Below are 19,682 nucleotides of genomic sequence, written 5' to 3'. Positions count from 1 at the left end.
GTTTTCCTGAGTTTTTCCTTGTCTTCCTTGAGGGTTTAGGTTGGTTTAGGTGCAGTTCTATGGGCCCTCTGTGACATTGCTTGTAGAAAGGGCTATACAAATAACATTGATTTGAACACAATGACACGGTAGTCAGTAACCAATGTGAAATATTAACCTGTCTGAGAAGCTGATGTCACTGGGCTGGATTGTACCTGTGGAATATTCTATCTCTTGTCGTATACTGAGACATCATGTGGTCATCCTGAGGTATTACTATTATGATTATAAGAAGAATTATAAACACTACTACCCTCTGGAGGTAGAAATAAAGAATATCAGTCTGTCATTTTACTCTTAAACACCAAGAAGGTTTGATTAGTCAGAGGACTGTCTGTTCAGGTTGGCTGACTTTACTTTTATCTCAAATGGAATCGTACCAAACTATTGTCAGAAATTGTACATGCAGTGCACCTTTTTCTTTCCTCTTTAAAAAGTGGAGAAGGACCATTTTGAGGGAGGAACAGAAGGGTAACATTTGCAATGGCCTCTTAAATTTTACCCTTCTGTTCCTCACAAAATCGTCATAGTAGTACAATACACCAAGAAAGTATTACATATTACATCCAATAGCAGGTCTGTCAGTATACCAAGCAGCATACGTTTCTGGCTATTTCTGACACACAACCCTTGATGCAGGGATAGTGGTGTCAAGCACAGGGACAACAGTACACTAGCAGACAGATACAAAACACAATGCCATGTCAATCTACAATAATATAATGAAGTAGTATGTCTTAAAGAGATTCCTGTCTCACCCTGATCTGTTTCACCCATCTCATGTTTGTCTCCACCCCCTCCAGGTGTCTCCCATCTTCCTTCCTACCCTCATTTATCCCTGTGTTTTCTGTTTGGGGTCAGTTCTTCTTGTTTGTCGAGCCGACAGTACCAGCATGTTTTTCTCTACCTCCTTTAGTCTTTTCTGCCTCTTAGTTCCCCTGGTCCTTACATCCTGCCTGCCCTGACTTCGAGTCTGCCTGCTGCCCTGTACCTGAATGACAAACCTAGCCTGCCCTGAATATTCTTTGTCCGAACCCTTGTACCTTTAATAGACCACAAACTTACGACCAGTGTGTGGTGTGTGATTCAGTGCGTGGTGTGATTATAACTGTGGTTGTGTTATGTTGAACAGGTATGCAGACCAGGGGCCCGTTCTCCGTACGTCGCTTATTACATCCGAGATCAAATGACACATCCAAGATGACATAATCTTGCTTATCATGATCTGGCTAATTCGGTTCTTCGAACACACTTGTTGTTTATGATTAGTATAGCTGGATTGAGTTATACGTTGGTCTAAAAGGGGGTATGTATCGATAGTAGAAACCTTGATCAGCAACGCTGCTATTGGCTGCTCACATAAGTCTATGGCTGCTCACCGTGGCCAAAATGAGCGCCCTGTTTTTTCCGCAACAGAGCCAACAGAGCAACAGCTTGCTCGAAGGTTACTCCGAATTTGAAGATTTGGTAACACTTTATAATAAGTCAACGTTTTTTGGCATTTACAAAGTGTTAACTAATAGTTAGTTAATCCTTTATAAAACATTTTGAAACATTAACAATACATTATTAAATAGTTAATAAGCTTATTATTAAACGCTATGTTGATCATTAATAAACACTGTTAAAAATTATGTATTTTATTCATAATACAATTCATAAGGTGTTTGATAACTGCATTATCATACTTTATAGACAGCTTGTTAATATAGTTGCAAACCAGTAGTTTAAAAGGTGTTAATGGTACATGAGCTGGTATAGAAAGCATTAGCAAATGGTGAACAAACCATTTACATTACCTTTATAAAGCATGAGTAAATAACTAACAACATATTTACTTATGTCTTTAAATTATGTATGCCAAGTCGAATACAGGATGTACACTATGCTTTGCAGATATCTTAACAACTATTTTATAAAGACTTAATAATGATGCAACTTGTGATTAGTAATGCAAGTTATAAAGCATTTACTAACTGTTAGTTAAGGCTGTTGCGTGACCTAATCTAAAGTGTGAACTATTTATGCCTTATTAAGCATTTATAGAAAGACTATAGGCCTATTAGTTGTGTTTTTTTTTTTTTGAAGAAATAGCTGTTAATTTATTTACCTGGGTAATAAAATAGTATTTTATTTCCATTAAGAAGCGATACAGTAGAATTGGTATAAAAGTTGGTTACCCAAAGCTGTATTTTATTTTCAAAAAATGGCTGTAATAAACTGCAAATGTTTAGCTACTCCTCGACAGATCTGCAAACGCCTTTGAAAGCAGAGATTTGTTAAAACGTTTGTTAACCGAGACCGTAGGTCGAGGGTTACAAACAAACAAATCGTTTTAACAAATTGAGGCGACAAAGCGTTTGCTGACCTGTCGAAGAGTAAACATTTGGTTTCTTATATACTACAACAATACGTGGGAAGATCCCAAATCAAACACGGCGAATCTGGAGCAGACGCCATCTTGTCAGAGCAATCAGTGGCACTTGTACTGGTGACGTCACTACATCTCCAAGGCAACATATCAACAACTCTTTTGAGAACGTCTTCTGAACCAATAAGAACAGCATATTGGTTCAATTGCAACAACAGTACGAGCGTTCTGATTGGCTAATGGGTAGTCATGCCAGCCGCGTATTACGTCTTTATATTCTATGCGCGTTTTGACCTGCGGTCTGATACGTATTCTTATTGCCCTCCGCTGATGTCATCTTCAAAATGAGCGAGGTCGAGGAGTTTTACTATCCAGATGACAATGAAGACATCAACAGCGACGAGGAAATTCTTAACTTTCTAAAAGAGCAGAAAAGTGTGAACACAGAGAGATAAACGACAAGCGCTAGGCAGATTGCTAGGTTTGGTTGCTCAGATTTCAGATTGGTTGCTAGGTACTGTAGGTGCTAACACCTGAAACACACCGTGTGAAGACTTGAGTAGAGCTGAACAAAACGACATGTTTTAAATGAAAAGAGCTAGAAATGCCATATAATAAACAACTTACTAACCTCGACCGTTCGGTCATGCCGGGAAATATCAAACTGAGGTTACAAGTATCGACCGCTGTCACTCTCGGCTAGTAGAGCTAAGTACTGTAGTTAGTAAGACACATGCCTGTCATTACTTCAATAAAATAGTAATTTTGTGTATCACATTGTGTTGTGTCTGTTTCCTTTTGAGAAACGTATGTTCAGCCTTTGTGAATGTGAGGTTTGAGAATGGACAAGAATACCTTAATAAATAACTTATAAATGTTTAATAAGGCATAGATAGTTCACACTTTAGATTAGGTCACGCAAAAGCCTTAACTAACAGTTAGTAAATGCTTTATAACTTGCATTACTAATCACAAGTTGCATCATTAGTAAGTGTTTATAAAATAGTTGTTATGATACCTTTGTGAATGTGAGGTTTGAGAATGGACAAGAACACCTTAATAAATAACACAAAAGCCTTAACTAACAGTTAGTAAATGCTTTGTAACTTGCATTACTAATCACAAGTTGCATCATTAGTAAGTGTTTATAAAATAGTTGTTAAGACATCTGCTAAGTATTAGTGTACATCATGTATTCGACTTGGCGTACATTAATTAAAGACATAATTAAATATGTTGTTAGTTATTTACTCATGCTTTGTAAAGGTAATGTAAATGGTTTGTTCACCATTTGCTAATGCTTTCTATACCAGCGCATGTACCATTAACAGATTATAAACTACTGGTTTGCAACTATATTAACAAGCTGTCTATAAAGTATGGTAATGCAGTTATCAAACACCTTATGAATTGTATTATGAATCAAATCCATAATGTTTAACAGTGTTTATTAATGATTAACATAACATTTAATAATAAGCTTATTAACTATTTAATAATGTATTGTTAATGTTTCAAAATGTTTTATAAAGGATTAACTAACTATTAGTTAACACTTTGTAAATGCCAAAAAGCGTTGACTTATTATAAAGTGTTACCGAAGATTTTATCAGAACGGCTGGCAAAAAGTAGCAGACCAAATTAAATGTAGAGGAGTGACGCGTTTTATCGCTTATTACAGTAAGCTAGGCCTATTTTTTTTATTTTCATACTTTCATATTTTCATTTATCATGTTTAATGTCATATGATGTGGTTTCAACAAATGTATTATGTAAATGACACCCTCAAAAAGTATAGGCTAGCATATCGCGCTGTGCTTAAGGAGCCTATCTATCACGCAATGAGCAATTAATTCGGTTTCATGTTAAATTCTACTAATTATTCTTGCACCTTCTGCAACAGGTTCCTGTAGTAAAAACGGACAAGACATGTCTGTGACAGACTTCCTGTATCACCTCTGCTTGTAAAGCCTCAATCTATTCGTGTTTACATAAAATAAACCTGCTCCCTAGCAGGTTTAAGTTTACGGACCTGTTGCTATGACAGCAAGTCCAGGATGAGCTTCGAAGAACCGAACAATCCAAGATAATGACAAATCGTCAACAATCAAATCCAGCTAACTGAGTTAGCGACGTACGGACAACGGGCCCCTGAACCACAAATAGTTTACAATAACGTCCAAAAGAAAACACACCTTGTGTAATTATGCAAAGAGACGCTCACTGATGAGGCTGGGACTAGGCCTACATAAAACCTTTACCGGCATTTCAAATTTCGTTTAAGTTGCTTGGCAGATTGTGTTGCTTGGCAGATTGTGTTTGTGATAACGAGCCAGGCCACCTAAAGCTATGTAGCTAATGATGAATATAAAGTGATGTTACCTCAACGTAAACTCATGTCAGCTGCATATCTCTCCCGACTTAATGAAGCTAAGTTAAACACTGTGGTACCGCGCTCCTTCACTTGGGTGAGAGAGACAGATGTGAAAGCAGAGTACTAATCCGCCTCTAAGAAAAGAAAAAAACGAATGCATTAAATATAATGCATTGCCTGGCCATAAGCACACTGGACTACTTTGAGAGTGCTAATTTTTTGTTCAAATACAGTTACAGATCAAATCTAACTTTTTACCAAGTCAAACCCTACTGCTTGTGTGTTTTGAGTGGTCTGGGGCCTCATGTATAAAAGTTGCGTACGCACAAAAAGCTTGCGTACGCTGTTTTTCACGCACACTTTGTGATGTATAAAGATTTACTTGACGTAAGAAATGTGAGAAACTTTTGAGCAGACGTGAGAATGTGCGGACCGTCCGCAAAGTCTTGTAACGTGGCTCTGTAACATGGCGAATTCTAACTGAAAAGTGCCGAAACTCACCAAACATTACAAAATAAAGTTTCCACTAATACGTTTATGACGTTGACTATTCAAAAAACATAAAAATAAAAGTTTGATCTTTAATGTGGATGATCACATCAAAATGCCAAAACCCAAACGGAAAATGCTAAAGCCTTCTGTTTAATCCGCCACCACTTAATAACTTGAGGGTGTCAAACGAACGACAAAATCACTCAGGAAATGCATGTCACGCTAACCCTATAGCTGCCATGCTGTTACGATGCGCCACCACTCGTTTCTTCATTTAAAGTTTTACATCGGACCATTTCTTCTTAATTTCTGCCATGGTCCGGTTCTCTGAACCCACAGCATTTATGGCCCTATAATAATAATAATTGGGTGTGCTCAAGCCTTCGGCGAGAGCACAACCTTTGTTCTCTCACATATATATTATTATTATTATTTTTTTTTTTTTTTTTTCTTTTTGCCCCCCTAAAACTCAGTAAATACTTGGCCTACATAGACAACGTAGGTGTCAAAAGTTTCGTCTTGGTAGCGATTGAGTTGCTTCTATTGGAATTTGCGTTCCGTTGCATGGTTTAAGCTTAAATTAAGTTTTTGTGGCGAAAAGTGAAGCTAACGGTGGCTAATTTGCTAGCCACAGTCACTGACGTTACTAACGTCACTGCGTCACGAAAACACGCGTGACTACCTTTGCCAGAACATTCGTTTAGCATCTGTTAACTTGGGGGATAGCTAGGCTAACTATAGCTTTACTGCAAGGCAGCTGCAGAAACGCCACAAGAAAAGAGGCCAGGGTGATAACTATTTACTCATTTTACTTTGTGATATGACACACAATTGTGATATGTAATGTACAATATAAGCTGATATTATTAAGGAAGTACATCTACTTTCGGAAACAGTAGTCTACTATTTCACTGAAGTATTAGCATCATGACATTAGCCTGTGTTGCCCGGGCAACACATACTACAGTGGTCTATGATGTATCTGTTTTCAATCGTTAAAATAAACATTCCTCACATATACATTTTCGTTATATGATTTATTCTGACATTAGTAAACGATTTGTTGGTGAAATTACCATTACCTGTGGTTTCAAACCAGTGTAGCTCACTGCAACGCTGTAGCCTACCCGAGACACTAGTGTGAGTAGCTAACAAAAACTCCTCAGCTGTTCAAGTCAAACGGTGACAGAACATGTTCGGCACTCCCCTTACTCAAAAGTCTTTCAATAGTTGAAACAATCTGACTACTAACCTGAACTTCATTGCCACAGCCTAAACTTTGTCAATCTGTTCATGAAAATAATTAATTTCAGCCTTAACCGTACAACGGAACGTTAAATCGAATTCAACCAACGCAATCGCTACCAAGACCAACACAGCAGTAGTCTAGTACTGTACTGTAGTAGTATAATTTACCGGGGCAGCTTCTCCACACAGGGCTATATCGCATTTTGCGTTGTTACTGACAATGATCGCTACCAGTGAGCTTTTTATGAATGAGCGATTTTCTACTAAATAAATGTCAAGCTTATTTACGTTTTTGGGGGCATATTTTCAGTTAGCAGATGGTACTGTTTGAATCGCGATTCTATCTTCTGCCGGTAACGTCGTAGAATAATCTTCAAAGGGGGTTCTTTATTAATGAATGAATGCAATATGAGTAGGCTAAATGCCTGAAAATATCACGAGAAGGGACAACTTAAAAGGACGTTTAAGTCATAGAGATTAGGTCAATTTTTACACCGGTCTGCCAAATGTATTCGTTTTGATTCAGCCTGTTAGCTGCCTCTTGCAGGGGAAATGAGAAGACATCATATTTCATTCGACACTTCACTCGTATTTTGAGTTGTAAATGAGCAGCAAAAAAAAGATGCTTTTAAATCTATGTAATCTTTATAAATAATAAGTAGGCCCGATGCATTTTTATATAAAATATACAGACCCCTGTGCAACCGACGCAAGCAAGCACACCCTACAATTTCCCCAGAAATTGTACCCTCTCTAGTTGTATTTGTAATGCACTTTACATTTAGCTAAATCTCAAAGTGCTACAGGTTAAAAACAAGAAAGGGCTTAAATAGTGACAGTTTTCCACTCCACCGACTTTCTTTTGTCGCTAATATCTGATGACAGGCCACCAAACAGGACACATTTTCTTTCCTCCACCTCTGTTGTCAGAACCAAGTCACCGTATTTCTTAGAATAAACGCCGCGGCGTTTAACGTTAATTTTTGGTGCGGCGTTTATTCGAGGGCGGCGTTTATTCGAAGAAGTACGTTAATTCAGACATGACATCAGGAGCGCATTTATAGTCCATCTGCATATTCATTTATGGGAGGAGGCAAGGCGGGGTCAGTGGCTCGTTCATGTGCGGTCAATCTCACGTCGATTGTGATTTATAAAGGAAAGGTGCGCAGGACCTGGCGTACGACACGGTTTTATACATGTGAATATTTCTGTGTGTAAGTACTTTTTGAGTTTTGGCCGTACGCCATCTTCTGGTATGAAAGCTGCGCAATCCTTTATACATGAGGCCCCAGGTCTTGACCCAGTATCGCCCTGCCTTGGTCTTGGACGTGACTCGGTATCGCCCAGTCTTGGTCTTAGTGTTGACCCGGTCTCGACCCCTCAGTCTTGGTCTTATCTCGGTCTCGATACACCTTGGTCTCAGTTTAGGTGATCTTGATTACAACACTGTCCCCTGGTTGTGTCATGTTGAACATGAATACAGACCTCAGTGTTTCCAGCTTGCAGAGTGGATTCCCCAGTCCAGCAGAGAGCAGCTTCATGCCTGAATCCCCCAGGTCGTTGTTACTCAAGTCCAGCTCTGTCAGATCTGAGGAGGGGAGAGCTGAGGCCAGCGCTTCACAGCACCGTTCTGAGAGGTTACAGTCATTCAGCCTACATGACATAAGGAGAACATGAGACATCATCAGTCACGTTTTGTATTATAGGAACATACGATAACCAAACACTATCACAATATGTGCTGTTGTAATATTATCTAAAAAAATAAAATAAAAGCCTTATACATACAGAGCAGTTTTGGAGTCTTTGACCACTGGCAGCAGCCTCAGAAGACCTTCCTCTGATCTGGAGTATTTCTTCAGGTCAAACACGTCCATCTTCTCTTCTGAAGTCAGCAACACAAAGACCAGAGCTGACCACTGTGTAGGTGAGAGATTCTTCTCACTGGAGAGACTTCCTGAGCTCAGATAGTGTTGGATCTCCTCCACCAGAGAATGGTCATTCAGTTCATTCAGACAGTGGAACAGATTCATGCATCTCTCTGGAGAGGGATCCTCTCTGATCTTCTCTTTGATGTACTTGACTATTTTCTCATGGCTCTGTGTGTTGCTTCTTGTCTGAGTCAGTAGGCCTTGTAAGTCAGTCTGGTTGGACTCCATTGAGAGGCCCAGGAGGAAGCGGAGGAAAAGGTCCAGTTGTCCATTCTTACTCTGCAAGGCCTTGTCCACAGCACTCTTGTAGAATCGGACTTCTGGTTTCTCTCTGAAACGAGCCAACAGTTTGTTGAAACTGGAAGCTAATGGATTCTTAGACATCAGATTCTCATCGTAGTTGATGAATGAGAGAAACACAAACACAGCAGCCAGAAACTCCTGAAAGCTCAGATGGACAAAGCAGAACACCTTCTTCTGGAAGACTTTACGATCCTCTCTGAAGATCTGTGTGAACACTCCTGAGTACACTGAGGCATCACAGACATCAATTCCACACTCTGTCAGGTCTTTCTCATAGAAAATCAGGTTGCCTTTGATCAGCTGGTGGAAGGCCAGTTTTCCCAGTGACTGAATACTCTGAATGCTGTCTTCATCCCAGTCTGAATCTGTCTCAGTTTTCCCAGCATACTTCACTTTCTTTTGTATGGTCTGTAACACCAGATACTGTGTGTACATCTCAGTCAGGGTCTTGGGCAACTTCTCTTTCTTGTCTGTTTTCAGCATGTGCTCAAGGACGGTCACACACATTAGGGAGAAGACTGGAATGTGGCACATGATGTAGAGAGTCCTTGATGCCTTGATGTGTGAGATGATTCTCCTGGCCAGGATCTCATCACTGCATCTCTTCATGATGTACTCATCCTTCTGTGGGTCATTGAACCCTCGTACCTCTGTCACCAGGTCAACACACTCAGAAGGGATCTGATTGGCTGCTGCGGGTCGAGTGGTGATCCAGATGAGAGCAGAGGGAAGAAGCTTTCCTTTGATCAGGTTGGTCAGCAGCATATCCACTGAGGTGGACTTTGTGACATCACACCAGCTCTTGTTCTTTTTGAAGGCTAAGGGCAGTCGACACTCATCCAGACCGTCAAAGACAAACAGAACGTTGTACTTGTCGTAGTTGGAGATTCCTGATTCTCTGGTTTCCGAGAAGAAGTGATGGACAAGTTCCTTCAGACTGAACTCTTCTCCCTCCAACAAATTCAGCTCTCGAAACGGAAGAGGAAAGATGAACTGGATTTCCTGATTGGCTAGTCCCTCAGCCCAATCTGTGATGAACTTCTGCACTGAGACAGTTTTTCCGATGCCAGCAACTCCTTTTGTCAGAACAATTTTGATACGTGTGTCTCGTCCAGCTGAGGGTTTAAAGATGTTGTTGCATGTGATGGCTGTCTCTGGTCTTGCTGATTTCCTGGATGCTGTCTCAATCTGACTCACCTCATGTTCTTTATTGACCTCTCCACTCTCACCCTCTGTAATGTAGAGATCTGTGTAGATCTTATTGAGAAGAGTTGCGTTTCCTTTTTTAGCTATGCCCTCAAAAACTTCTTGAAACTTCTCTTTCAGTTTCAGTTTGAAATGATCGATTAATTCAAGAACACCTGGATAAAACAAACATTTTATATTTATTAACATACCTATACAATGCAAGCCTTCTAACTGACAACAGTCTCTCTTAAAGCTGTACAATAATACTACTGCTAATATCTTCATAACTCAACATATGAAGTGGATGTTGCTTTTGAATACAGGATTATTTAGAGACAGGAAGAGTCAAGTGCTGCATTGTGTCAAAGTCAGGTCTACAGTTTGTTGTGTGTGTTGATTGTTTGCCTGTAGCTATGCAGGTTTGACTCTCCCATTTCGACTTGTGTTGGTTGACAAAATTATTATTACTGATGAGATGAAATGGACGTTATTTTCCCAAGGTACCTTTTTTCCTGACATACAGTATATGAGCAGTGTTGTACCTGCTGTATAATATAGACTATAAAGACATACACTAACAATACATCATATGGTTTAGTCCTGAGCCTAAGGTTAATGTAGGGCTGTAATGAACAGTGTTGTACCTGCTGTAAAATATACAGTACATCATATGGTTTAGTCCTGAGCCTAGTGTTAATGTAGGACTGTAATGAACAGTGTTGTATCTGCTGTATAATATAGACTATAAAGACATACACTAACAGTACATCATATGGTTTAGTCCTGAGCCTAATGTTAATGTAGGGCTGTAATGAACAGGGAGACTAAAGAGGGTTTGTACTGTTGAGCATGAGGGGCTGAGCTGTTACTCTATCAAGCCCGTTGGCTGATGGCTTTGGAAAGGCAGGCTCAAAAAATAATAAAAGAAAGCAAGTTCAAAATACAGGCTCACCATTGTCTTCACCACTCCTGTTTGTCTCTCTCTCTTTGTCTTCATAGAGTTGTCTGAAGAAATGAAATAATCATGTCAATATTGTTTTTGATTTGAACAGAAATGACAGGTTTGCTGCTTTGAGGTTATGCCTCACTTACTGTAAGCATACAAAGTATTTTCCACTGTCAAAATGATTGTATACTTCATTATTGTAATGTCTAATTTACATTTACTCATTTAGCAGACGCTCTTATCCAGAGCGACTCCTGTCCTTTTAAGTACAGGGACATTCCCCCCGAGGCAAGTAGGGTGAAGTGCCTTGCCCAAGGACACACCGTCATTTGGCAATCGAACTGGTAACCTTCAGATTACGAGCCCGACTCCCTAACCGCTCAGCCACCTGACTCCCCGTCTTATGATACCACATTAAAATACATGTTTACTGTCTTACGTTGGTGAGGAGGTGCTTTGCTGTGGGATCAGGGATGCTTCCTCTGAAACAAACAGAAAGGTTGGTGTGTAACTTGTCTGAATGGACGGAGACGCCACCATGTATCAGCAGCAGGAGTTCAGAACAGAAGGAGGCTCCTTACTGATGCTCAATGGCACAGTACAGTATATAATATATTGTAGCCTAGACATTGTTTTATTTGTATTTTCTTACTTTGTAATTGATACTTGTGAGAACACAAGCCAACACACACACACACATTACTTGTGATATGAATATTTCCAACAATATTACTCTAAGCTCTCTATAGCATACATATACTGCCTATGCTTCATCTTTTACCATGACAGTCTATTTTATCATGATCATTTCTTAAGTACCATGACAGTCTATTTCATCATGATCATTTCTTAAGTACCATGAGGCTCTGAGGGGTTTCCACCAGGAGCAGCAGCATGGCCTCCAGTCTCAGTCGTGTTGGAGGAACCCTGGACTTCCTGAGGAAGACAGGAAGTTGAACTGTTCCCACCAGCCTCCTCAGCACCACTGACACCTGTGAGGAGAGAGAAGACAGGAAGAGTCAGGGCTGTCTCATCCTCTAAGGTGTTCCACTCTGTGGAGCTGTGGGTGACATGTAAGGATCATGTCCTGTGTCTGTGCTGGGTTTCCTGTCCTGTGTGGACTGGGGTTGGTGTTAGCATGCTGGACTACCACTAATATAATGTCACCTTGTTTAGTTATGAGAAGGGTGTCAGTCGTCCTTACAGTGTCTGCAGTCCTAAGTGATAGACACAGAAAGGAGGGCAACATATCCTCTACACTGCATCTCTGACAGTGAATACAACATATTTCTAGATATAATGTATACCAGCTTATGAGATTGCAGCATTATCACAGCATTGTTGTTTTTGTTTCCAAGTTGGGAAACAAATAATACTAATACCCATAGAACACTTACCCATCAGCCGCTCAGCAAGATTATTCTGATCCATCTTTCTCAGGATCTCCACAGTGATCATCAGAGCTCCTTTGAGTGCATATGTCTCCACCATCTTTTCCACTGTGTCCAGTTCATCAGCGTTCTCCAACTTGTTCTTTGGGATGGGATTAAACCCACTTGGAACTTCATTCTGCAGGAACCATTTAAACTTCTTCAGCTCCTTTTCCCCGAGCTGCTCCAGAGTTTCCAACAGGTGCGTTTTATTACTTGTGGCCATTGTGGATCACTGGAGAGAGTGTATTGTGTGTTGCTTAGTAAAATAAAGTTCAAACATTTCTTAAAAACTAGACTTTAAGTGACAAAAGATGTTTCTAAATTAGTATGTTAAAAGCCATTGCCATCACACAAGTATTGTTGTTCTCTTTCAGAATCATTTTGTTTCACACTTCACAACATTTTGATTTTGTAGTATTGTGTGTTGGTAAATCTATCTTATTATGTTTGAGATTGATATGAAATAAAATGATGCACAATATGATTGGTTGGTGAGTTTTGCCAAGTAAAACATTCCATCTCTCTCTCTCACCACACATTCCATTCTTGCCTGTCTAGGTACTATTGAAACCATTTAATGTATGAGTAAACTTAACCCTTAACCCTCATTGTCACATTAATAATAATGACGTTTTGTATTTATCAATAATTCTTCAAGAAAATGTCATTTTCCTGTCACTCAGCACCCCTCCCCCCTCTCTATCTCCACTGTAGTTTAGTTTGATTCTCATCTATCTGGTTTTACCCATTTCTACATTCCAGTCCTGTGGTGCTACAGGACTCTGTAGAAACCATGTCATGGATGAGGAAATGCACTTTCACTTGACGCTCCCAGTAGGAATGATGGGTGTTGGGTGGAGTTGTGAGTCTCATGACTTATAAGCATGATGGGTAAATACGACGTGATCTAAGCAAATTATTTAAAAACCTCTGCCAGTCTGATGTACAATCACCCCTAATCATTCCAGAAACATGACTTGTCACATGATTATCACTGTACTGTGTTCTGTACTGTAACTATGGATGTTTGTCCTCCATCACCTGCCCTGCCAGAACCCTCCTCTCTCTGCCCTGTCTCTGATCACCTGCCCTGCCAGAACCCTCCTCTCTCTGCCCTGTCTCTGATCACCTGCCCTGCCAGAACCCTCCACTCTCTGCCCTGTCTCTGATCACCTGCCCTGCCAGAACCCTCCTCTCTCTGCCCTGTCTCTGATCACCTGCCCTGCCAGAACCCTCCTCTCTCTGCCCTGTCTCTGATCACCTGCCCTGCCAGAACCCTCCTCTCTCTGCCCTGTCTCTGATCACCTGCCCTGCCAGAACCCTCCTCTCTCTGCCCTGTCTCTGATCACCTGCCCTGCCAGAACCCTCCTCTCTCTGCCCTGTCTCTGATCACCTGCCCTGCCAGAACCCTCCTCTCTCTGCCCTGTCTCTGATCACCTGCCCTGCCAGAACCCTCCTCTCTCTGCCCTGTCTCTGATCACCTGCCCTGCCAGAACCCTCCTCTCTCTGCCCTGTCTCTGATCACCTGCCCTGCCAGAACCCTCCTCTCTCTGCCCTGTCTCTGATCACCTGCCCTGCCAGAACCCTCCTCTCTCTGCCCTGTCTCTGATCACCTGCCCTGCCAGAACCCTCCTCTCTCTGCCCTGTCTCTGATCACCTGCCCTGCCAGAACCCTCCTCTCTCTGCCCTGTCTCTGATCACCTGCCCTGCCAGAACCCTCCTCTCTCTGCCCTGTCTCTGATCACCTGCCCTGCCAGAACCCTCCTCTCTCTGCCCTGTCTCTGATCAGGGTCTTTCTCATGCTCAGGATACTCTTGCACAGTGCAAATGAAACATTCACCAATGCACAGAGGAACACATGGAACAGGTGTACACTAGATGGTGTATTGAATGAAAGTTTGTCATCATGGGCTATCATGGGCTAGCCATCTCTTTGACCCACAATCAAAAGCTGTTAGCACTAGCTCCCCAGTCTATAGAGGATCAAAGTAGTCTAAATAGGATAGACAAATATAATATTCTTTTAACCCTTAATGCCCTTAATACGGTGTTGTTGTCAAATATAGGGAGTCAGATGGCTGAGCGGTTGGGGAATCGGGCTATTAATCAGAAGGTTGCCGGTTCTATTCCCGTCCATGCCAAATGACGTTGTGTCCTTGGGCAAGGCACTTCACCCTACTTGCTTTGGGGAGAATGTCCCTGTACTTACTGTAAGTCGCTCTGGATAAGAGTGACTACTAAATGTAAATATCAGTCTGTCTCCTTCCCTGGACACTGTTAACTGATAACCCAGCACATCCTCTTCCTGTTGATCAGCACAGGCTGACATTGTTGCCAACACACAATAGCCTACGATAACATTTGCAAACACAATAGACATGTTTAACAGACATGAAATCATGTTATATTGTAGCCTAGGATCTATTCTGTTACACAAACACATGTCCAGTATTTGAAAGGATAAGACATCCGACCAGGAATAGAGATGCTAATTTACTTAATAATACCCTATCCTGGACTGACAGTAAATCCTTCACTCTCCAACATATGAATAAACACCTTCTACTGACCTTTATAAAAGTCTGGTTTCACCATCAGCCTCCTCTCTGTGCTCCATCTGGTTATGTGTGTGTCTGACAGTAATGCTGACAGTCTGATCACCTGTAGTGCTGCCTTGTACTCATCTGATCCCAACATTAAAGACTGCTCTTACTGCTGTTGTTATTGTTACTGTTCATGGAACATTCTGTACATATTTGAATGTGTCACACCCACATACATACGCACACACACTTCCTTGTTGGACCAGTTGATCTTGTTTGGAGTCTCATTACTGGAACTTATGTAAAGGTGCATGCATGCCCAATGTGAGGGGATATAGGGGGAGGGGAGGAGAGCGGAGAGGAGGAAGAGATGGGATGAGAAATAGGGCGAGGTGAGTAGAGAGGAGGTGGAGAAAGGAGGAAAGGAGGAGCGAAGAAAGAGGTAAAAAGGGGGAAAGGGGAGAGGGGCCAGAAAGGGTGAGGAGAAATAGGGGAAGGTGTGACGGTTGAGAGGGGGAGGAGAGAGAGGGAGGAACAAATACCAGGCACTGAGATAAACAATGAAAATTGAACGAGATGAGAGAAGATGAGAGGAAGGGAGAGAGAAATAGAACGAGGTTGAGAGGAAAGGAGAAAGATGGAGAAGGGGTGAGAGTGTGGTGGAAAATCTGAAGAAACTGTGTACTTGAATAGTCAGGATGCCGGATTAATACAAATGATTTATTCTGTACCGTACATTACCTAACAGAGCGTTCTGTGATCGACCTTCTGTAGGACACGTATTGCTAGTGTCATCCAGCCGAGTGATACTGACTCCAATACACACCCAGTCTTATATAGACTCACAACATCTGGTCATTCTAAACAACTGATAATCAATACAAATAATGAACTCACTCTTCTCCACAATGGATTGTAAACTACAAAGCTACTGTCATCAGCTGCTTCATTAGCACCTTACTGGAGGCCTCCAACTGACCCTTTCAAGAACTTCCCCTTAGGTCATTAATATAGATTATATCAAGAATCTTAGATAGAAGGTTGTATAAGAACCCTCCTTTCTCTATCCTGTCTCTGATCACCTGCCCTGCCAGAACCCTCCTCTCTCTGTCCTGTCTCTGATCACCTGCCCTGCCAGAACCCTCCTCTCTCTGCCCTGTCTCTGATCACCTGCCCTGCCAGAACCCTCCTCTCTCTGCCCTGTCTCTGATCACCTGCCCTGCCAGAACCCTCCTCTCTCTGCCCTGTCTCTGATCACCTGCCCTGCCAGAACCCTCCTCTCTCTGCCCTGTCTCTGATCACCTGCCCTGCCAGAACCCTCCTCTCTCTGCCCTGTCTCTGATCACCTGCCCTGCCAGAACCCTCCTCTCTCTGCCCTGTGATCCTGGAGGAAACTAGAATCAGGTCCAGCAAATCATCCCTAAGTACCGTTGTACTCCCGGAACAAGTGCGTCTTGAGCCTTTTCTTGAAGGTGGAGAGACAGTCAGTGTCTCTGATGGAGGTGGGGAGGTGATTCCACCATTGGGGGGGCCAGACAGGAGAAGAGCTTGGGTTGGGAGCGGGTGCTCTTGAGCGGTGGGACCACCAGACGGTTGTCAGAAGAAGACTGTAGGTGGCGGGGGGGGGGGGGGGGTGTAAGGCTGGAGGAGAGACTTGATGTAGTCGAAGCAGTCCCGTTCACCGCTCGGAAGGTCAGTACCAGAGTCTTGAATCTGATACGGGCCGTGATGGGAAGCCAGTGGAGGGAGATGAGGAGTGGGGGGAGAGAGTAGGGAGGGAGGGTGGGAGAGTAGGGAGGGAGGTGAGGGGAGAGAGTAGGGAGGGAGAGTAGGGAGGGAGGGTGGGGGGAGAGAGTAGGGAGGGAGGGTGGGTGGAGAGAGTAGGGAGGGAGGGTGGGGGGAGAGAGTAGGGAGGGAGAGTAGGGAGAGAGGGTAGGGAGGGAGGGTAGGGTGGGTGGGGGGAGAGAGTAGGGAGGGAGGGTGGGGGAGAGAGTAGGGAGGGTGGGGGGGAGAGAGTAGGGAGGGAGGGTGGGGGGAGAGAGTAGGGAGAGAGAGAGTAGGGAGGGAGGGTAGGGAGGGTGGGGGGCAGAGAGTAGGGAGGGAGGGTGGGGGGGAGAGAGTAGAGAGGGAGGGTGGGGGGAGAGAGTAGGGAGAGAGAGAGTGGGGAGGGAGGGTGGGGGGAGAGAGTAGGGAGGGAGTGTGGGGGGGGAGGGTGGGGAGAGTGGGGAGGGGGGGAGGGGGGGGGAGAAAGTAGGGAGTGAGGGTGGGGGAGAGAGTAGGGAGGGAGGGTGGGGGAGAGAGTAGGGAGGGAGTGTGGGGAGGGAGGGTGGGGAGAGTGGGAGGGTGGGGAAGAAAGTAGGGAGGGAGGGTGGGGGGAGAGAGTAGGGAGAGAGAGAGTACGGAGGGAGGGTAGGGGGAGAGAGTAGGGAGGGAGGGGGGAGAGAGTAGGGAGGGAGGTTAGGGAGGGAGGGTGAGGGGAGAGAGTAGGGAGGGAGGGTGGGGGGAGAGAGAGTAGGGAGGGAGGGTGGGGGGAGAGAGTAGGGAGGGAGGGTGGGGGAGAGAGTAGGGAGGGAGTGTGGGGAGGGAGGGTGGGGAGAGTGGGAGGGTGGGGAAGAAAGTAGGGAGGGAGGGTGGGGGGAGAGAGTAGGGAGAGAGAGAGTACGGAGGGAGGGTAGGGGGAGAGAGTAGGGAGGGAGGGGGGAGAGAGTAGGGAGGGAGGTTAGGGAGGGAGGGTGGGGGGAGAGAGTAGGGAGGGAGGGTGGGGGGAGAGAGAGTAGGGAGGGAGGGTGGGGGGAGAGAGTAGGGAGGGAGGGTGGGGGGAGAGAGTAGGGAGGGAGTGTGGGGAGGGAGGGTGGGGGGAGAGAGTAGGGAGAGAGGGTGGGGGGGAGAAAGTAGGGAGGGAGGGTGGGGGAGAGAGTAGGGAGGGAGGGAATCACCCTAGACACACACACAGTGTATATTCAAGTGGGTAATACTGTCATATTACTGGTCCTAAATGTAGTGTTTCCAGTGTGTGTGTGTGTGTGTGTGTACATGTGTGTGTGTGTACGTGTGTGTGTGTGTGTGTACATGTGTGTGTGTACATGTGTGTGTGTGTGTCTATAGGGCCACTGGGTCACCAACAAACACACAGCATGTCTTCTATCATCCTGTATAAAACATCTTTATTTCTCCTTATTTAGTCACTAAGACACTATTTAGTTCATCACATTCAGTGGAACTGAGATCAAAGACAGGATCAGAATCAGAATCAGAATGGGATTTATTCGCCATGAGAGTTTGCACAGACAAGGAATTTGCTTTGGCAGGAAGGTGCATACAATAAACATATACCTAAAATTTAAATATGTGGACTATCTATACTAAGGGTACATAAACTTGGATTGTTGTTTGTCAACAATGAACCCGTTAAGGAGTAGCATCACACGTGTGCGATAGTTCGAAAGCCCCACAGAGTAACGTCGCACGTGTGATTCTGAACATTCCAACCCACTATTTTCCGATAGACAAAAACGACATGACAAACGCTGTAGTATGGCTTCAAAATGTACAGTTAGGAGGCTAACTTGGTGGGGGGGAGAGAGTAGGGAGGGAGGGTGGGGGGAGAGGGTAGGGAGGGAGGGTGGGGGGGAGAGAGTAGGGAGGGAGGGTGGGGGAGAGAGTAGGGAGAGTAGGGAGGGTGGGTGGGGGGGAGAGAGTAGGGAGGGAGGGTGGGGGGAGAGGGTAGGGAGGGAGGGTGGGGGGAGAGAGTAGGGAGGGAGGGTGGGGGGAGAGGGTAGGGAGGGAGGGTGGGGGGGAGAGAGTAGGGAGGGAGGGTGGGGGGAGAGAGTAGGGAGGGAGGGTGGGGGGAGAGAGTAGGGAGAGTAGGGAGGGTGGGTGGGGGGGAGAGAGTAGGGAGGGAGAGTAGGGAGGGAGGGTGGGGGGAGAGAGTAGGGAGGGAGGGTGGGGGGAGAGAGTAGCGAGGGAGGGTAGGGAGGGAGGGTGGGGGAGAGAGTAGGGAGGGAGGGTAGGGAGGGAGGGTGGGGGGATAGGGTAGGGAGGGAGGGTGGGGGGAGAGAGTAGGGAGGGAGAGTAGGGAGGGAGGGTGGGGGGAGAGAGTAGGGAGGGAGAGTAGGGAGGGAGGGTGGGGGGAGAGAGTAGGGAGGGAGGGTGGGGGGAGAGAGTAGGGAGGGAGGGAGGGGGGAGAGGGTAGGGAGGGAGGGTGGGGGGAGAGAGTAGGGAGGGAGAGTAGGGAGGGAGGGTGGGGGGAGAGAGTAGGGAGGGAGAGTAGGGAGGGAGGGTGGGGGGAGAGAGTAGGGAGGGAGGGTGGGGGGAGAGAGTAGGGAGGGAGGGTGGGGGGGAGAGAGTAGCGAGGGAGGGTGGGGAGGGAGGGTGGGGGGAGAGAGTAGGGAGGGAGGGTGGGGGGAGAGAGTAGGGAGGGAGAGTGGGGGGAGAGAGTAGGGAGGGAGGGTGGGGGAGAGAGTAGGGAGGGAGGGTGGGGGGAGAGAGTAGGGAGGGAGAGTGGGGGGAGAGAGTAGGGAGGGAGGGTGGGGGAGAGAGTAGGGAGGGAGGGTGGGGGGAGAGAGTAGGGAGGGAGGGTGGGGGGAGAGAGTAGGGAGGGAGGGTAGGGAGGGTGGGGGGAGAGAGTAGGGAGGGAGGGTGGGGAGGGAGGGTGGGAGGAGAGAGTAGGGAGGGAGAGTAGGGAGGGAGGGTGGGGGGAGAGAGTAGGGAGGGAGGGTGGGGGGAGAGAGTAGCGAGGGAGGGTAGGGAGGGAGGGTGGGAGGAGAGAGTAGGGAGGGAGAGTAGGGAGGGAGGGTGGGGGGAGAGAGTAGGGA

General features: G+C 45.0%; 2 protein-coding genes across 4 annotated transcripts in view; both read right to left on the bottom strand.

Annotated features, from left to right (window-relative positions):
• The window catches only part of LOC136933127 (protein NLRC3-like), a 78,229-nt gene that overhangs the window by 19,278 nt on the left and 39,269 nt on the right, over positions 1-19,682 (bottom strand). For both annotated transcript variants that reach the window (XM_067228510.1, XM_067228518.1), the window contains exons 2-7: positions 12,290-12,557; positions 11,750-11,884; positions 11,332-11,374; positions 10,899-10,951; positions 8,313-10,119; positions 8,010-8,177 (exon numbers count right to left, since the gene is read on the bottom strand). In XM_067228510.1, coding sequence (XP_067084611.1) covers positions 8,010-8,177; positions 8,313-10,119; positions 10,899-10,951; positions 11,332-11,374; positions 11,750-11,884; positions 12,290-12,548 — 2,465 coding nt within the window. In that variant the 5' untranslated portion in view covers positions 12,549-12,557. The remainder of the gene's footprint in view (positions 1-8,009; positions 8,178-8,312; positions 10,120-10,898; positions 10,952-11,331; positions 11,375-11,749; positions 11,885-12,289; positions 12,558-19,682) is intronic.
• Positions 1-19,682, bottom strand: part of LOC136933009 (protein NLRC3-like) — a 120,578-nt gene that overhangs the window by 62,741 nt on the left and 38,155 nt on the right. The gene's annotated exons all lie outside the window — the stretch shown is intronic.

This window comes from Osmerus mordax, chromosome 2, assembly GCF_038355195.1.
Source record: "Osmerus mordax isolate fOsmMor3 chromosome 2, fOsmMor3.pri, whole genome shotgun sequence".
NCBI lineage: Eukaryota > Metazoa > Chordata > Actinopteri > Osmeriformes > Osmeridae > Osmerus > Osmerus mordax.
Note: the sequence above shows the minus strand (reverse complement) of the source record. Positions and strands in the feature narration are given on the sequence as shown.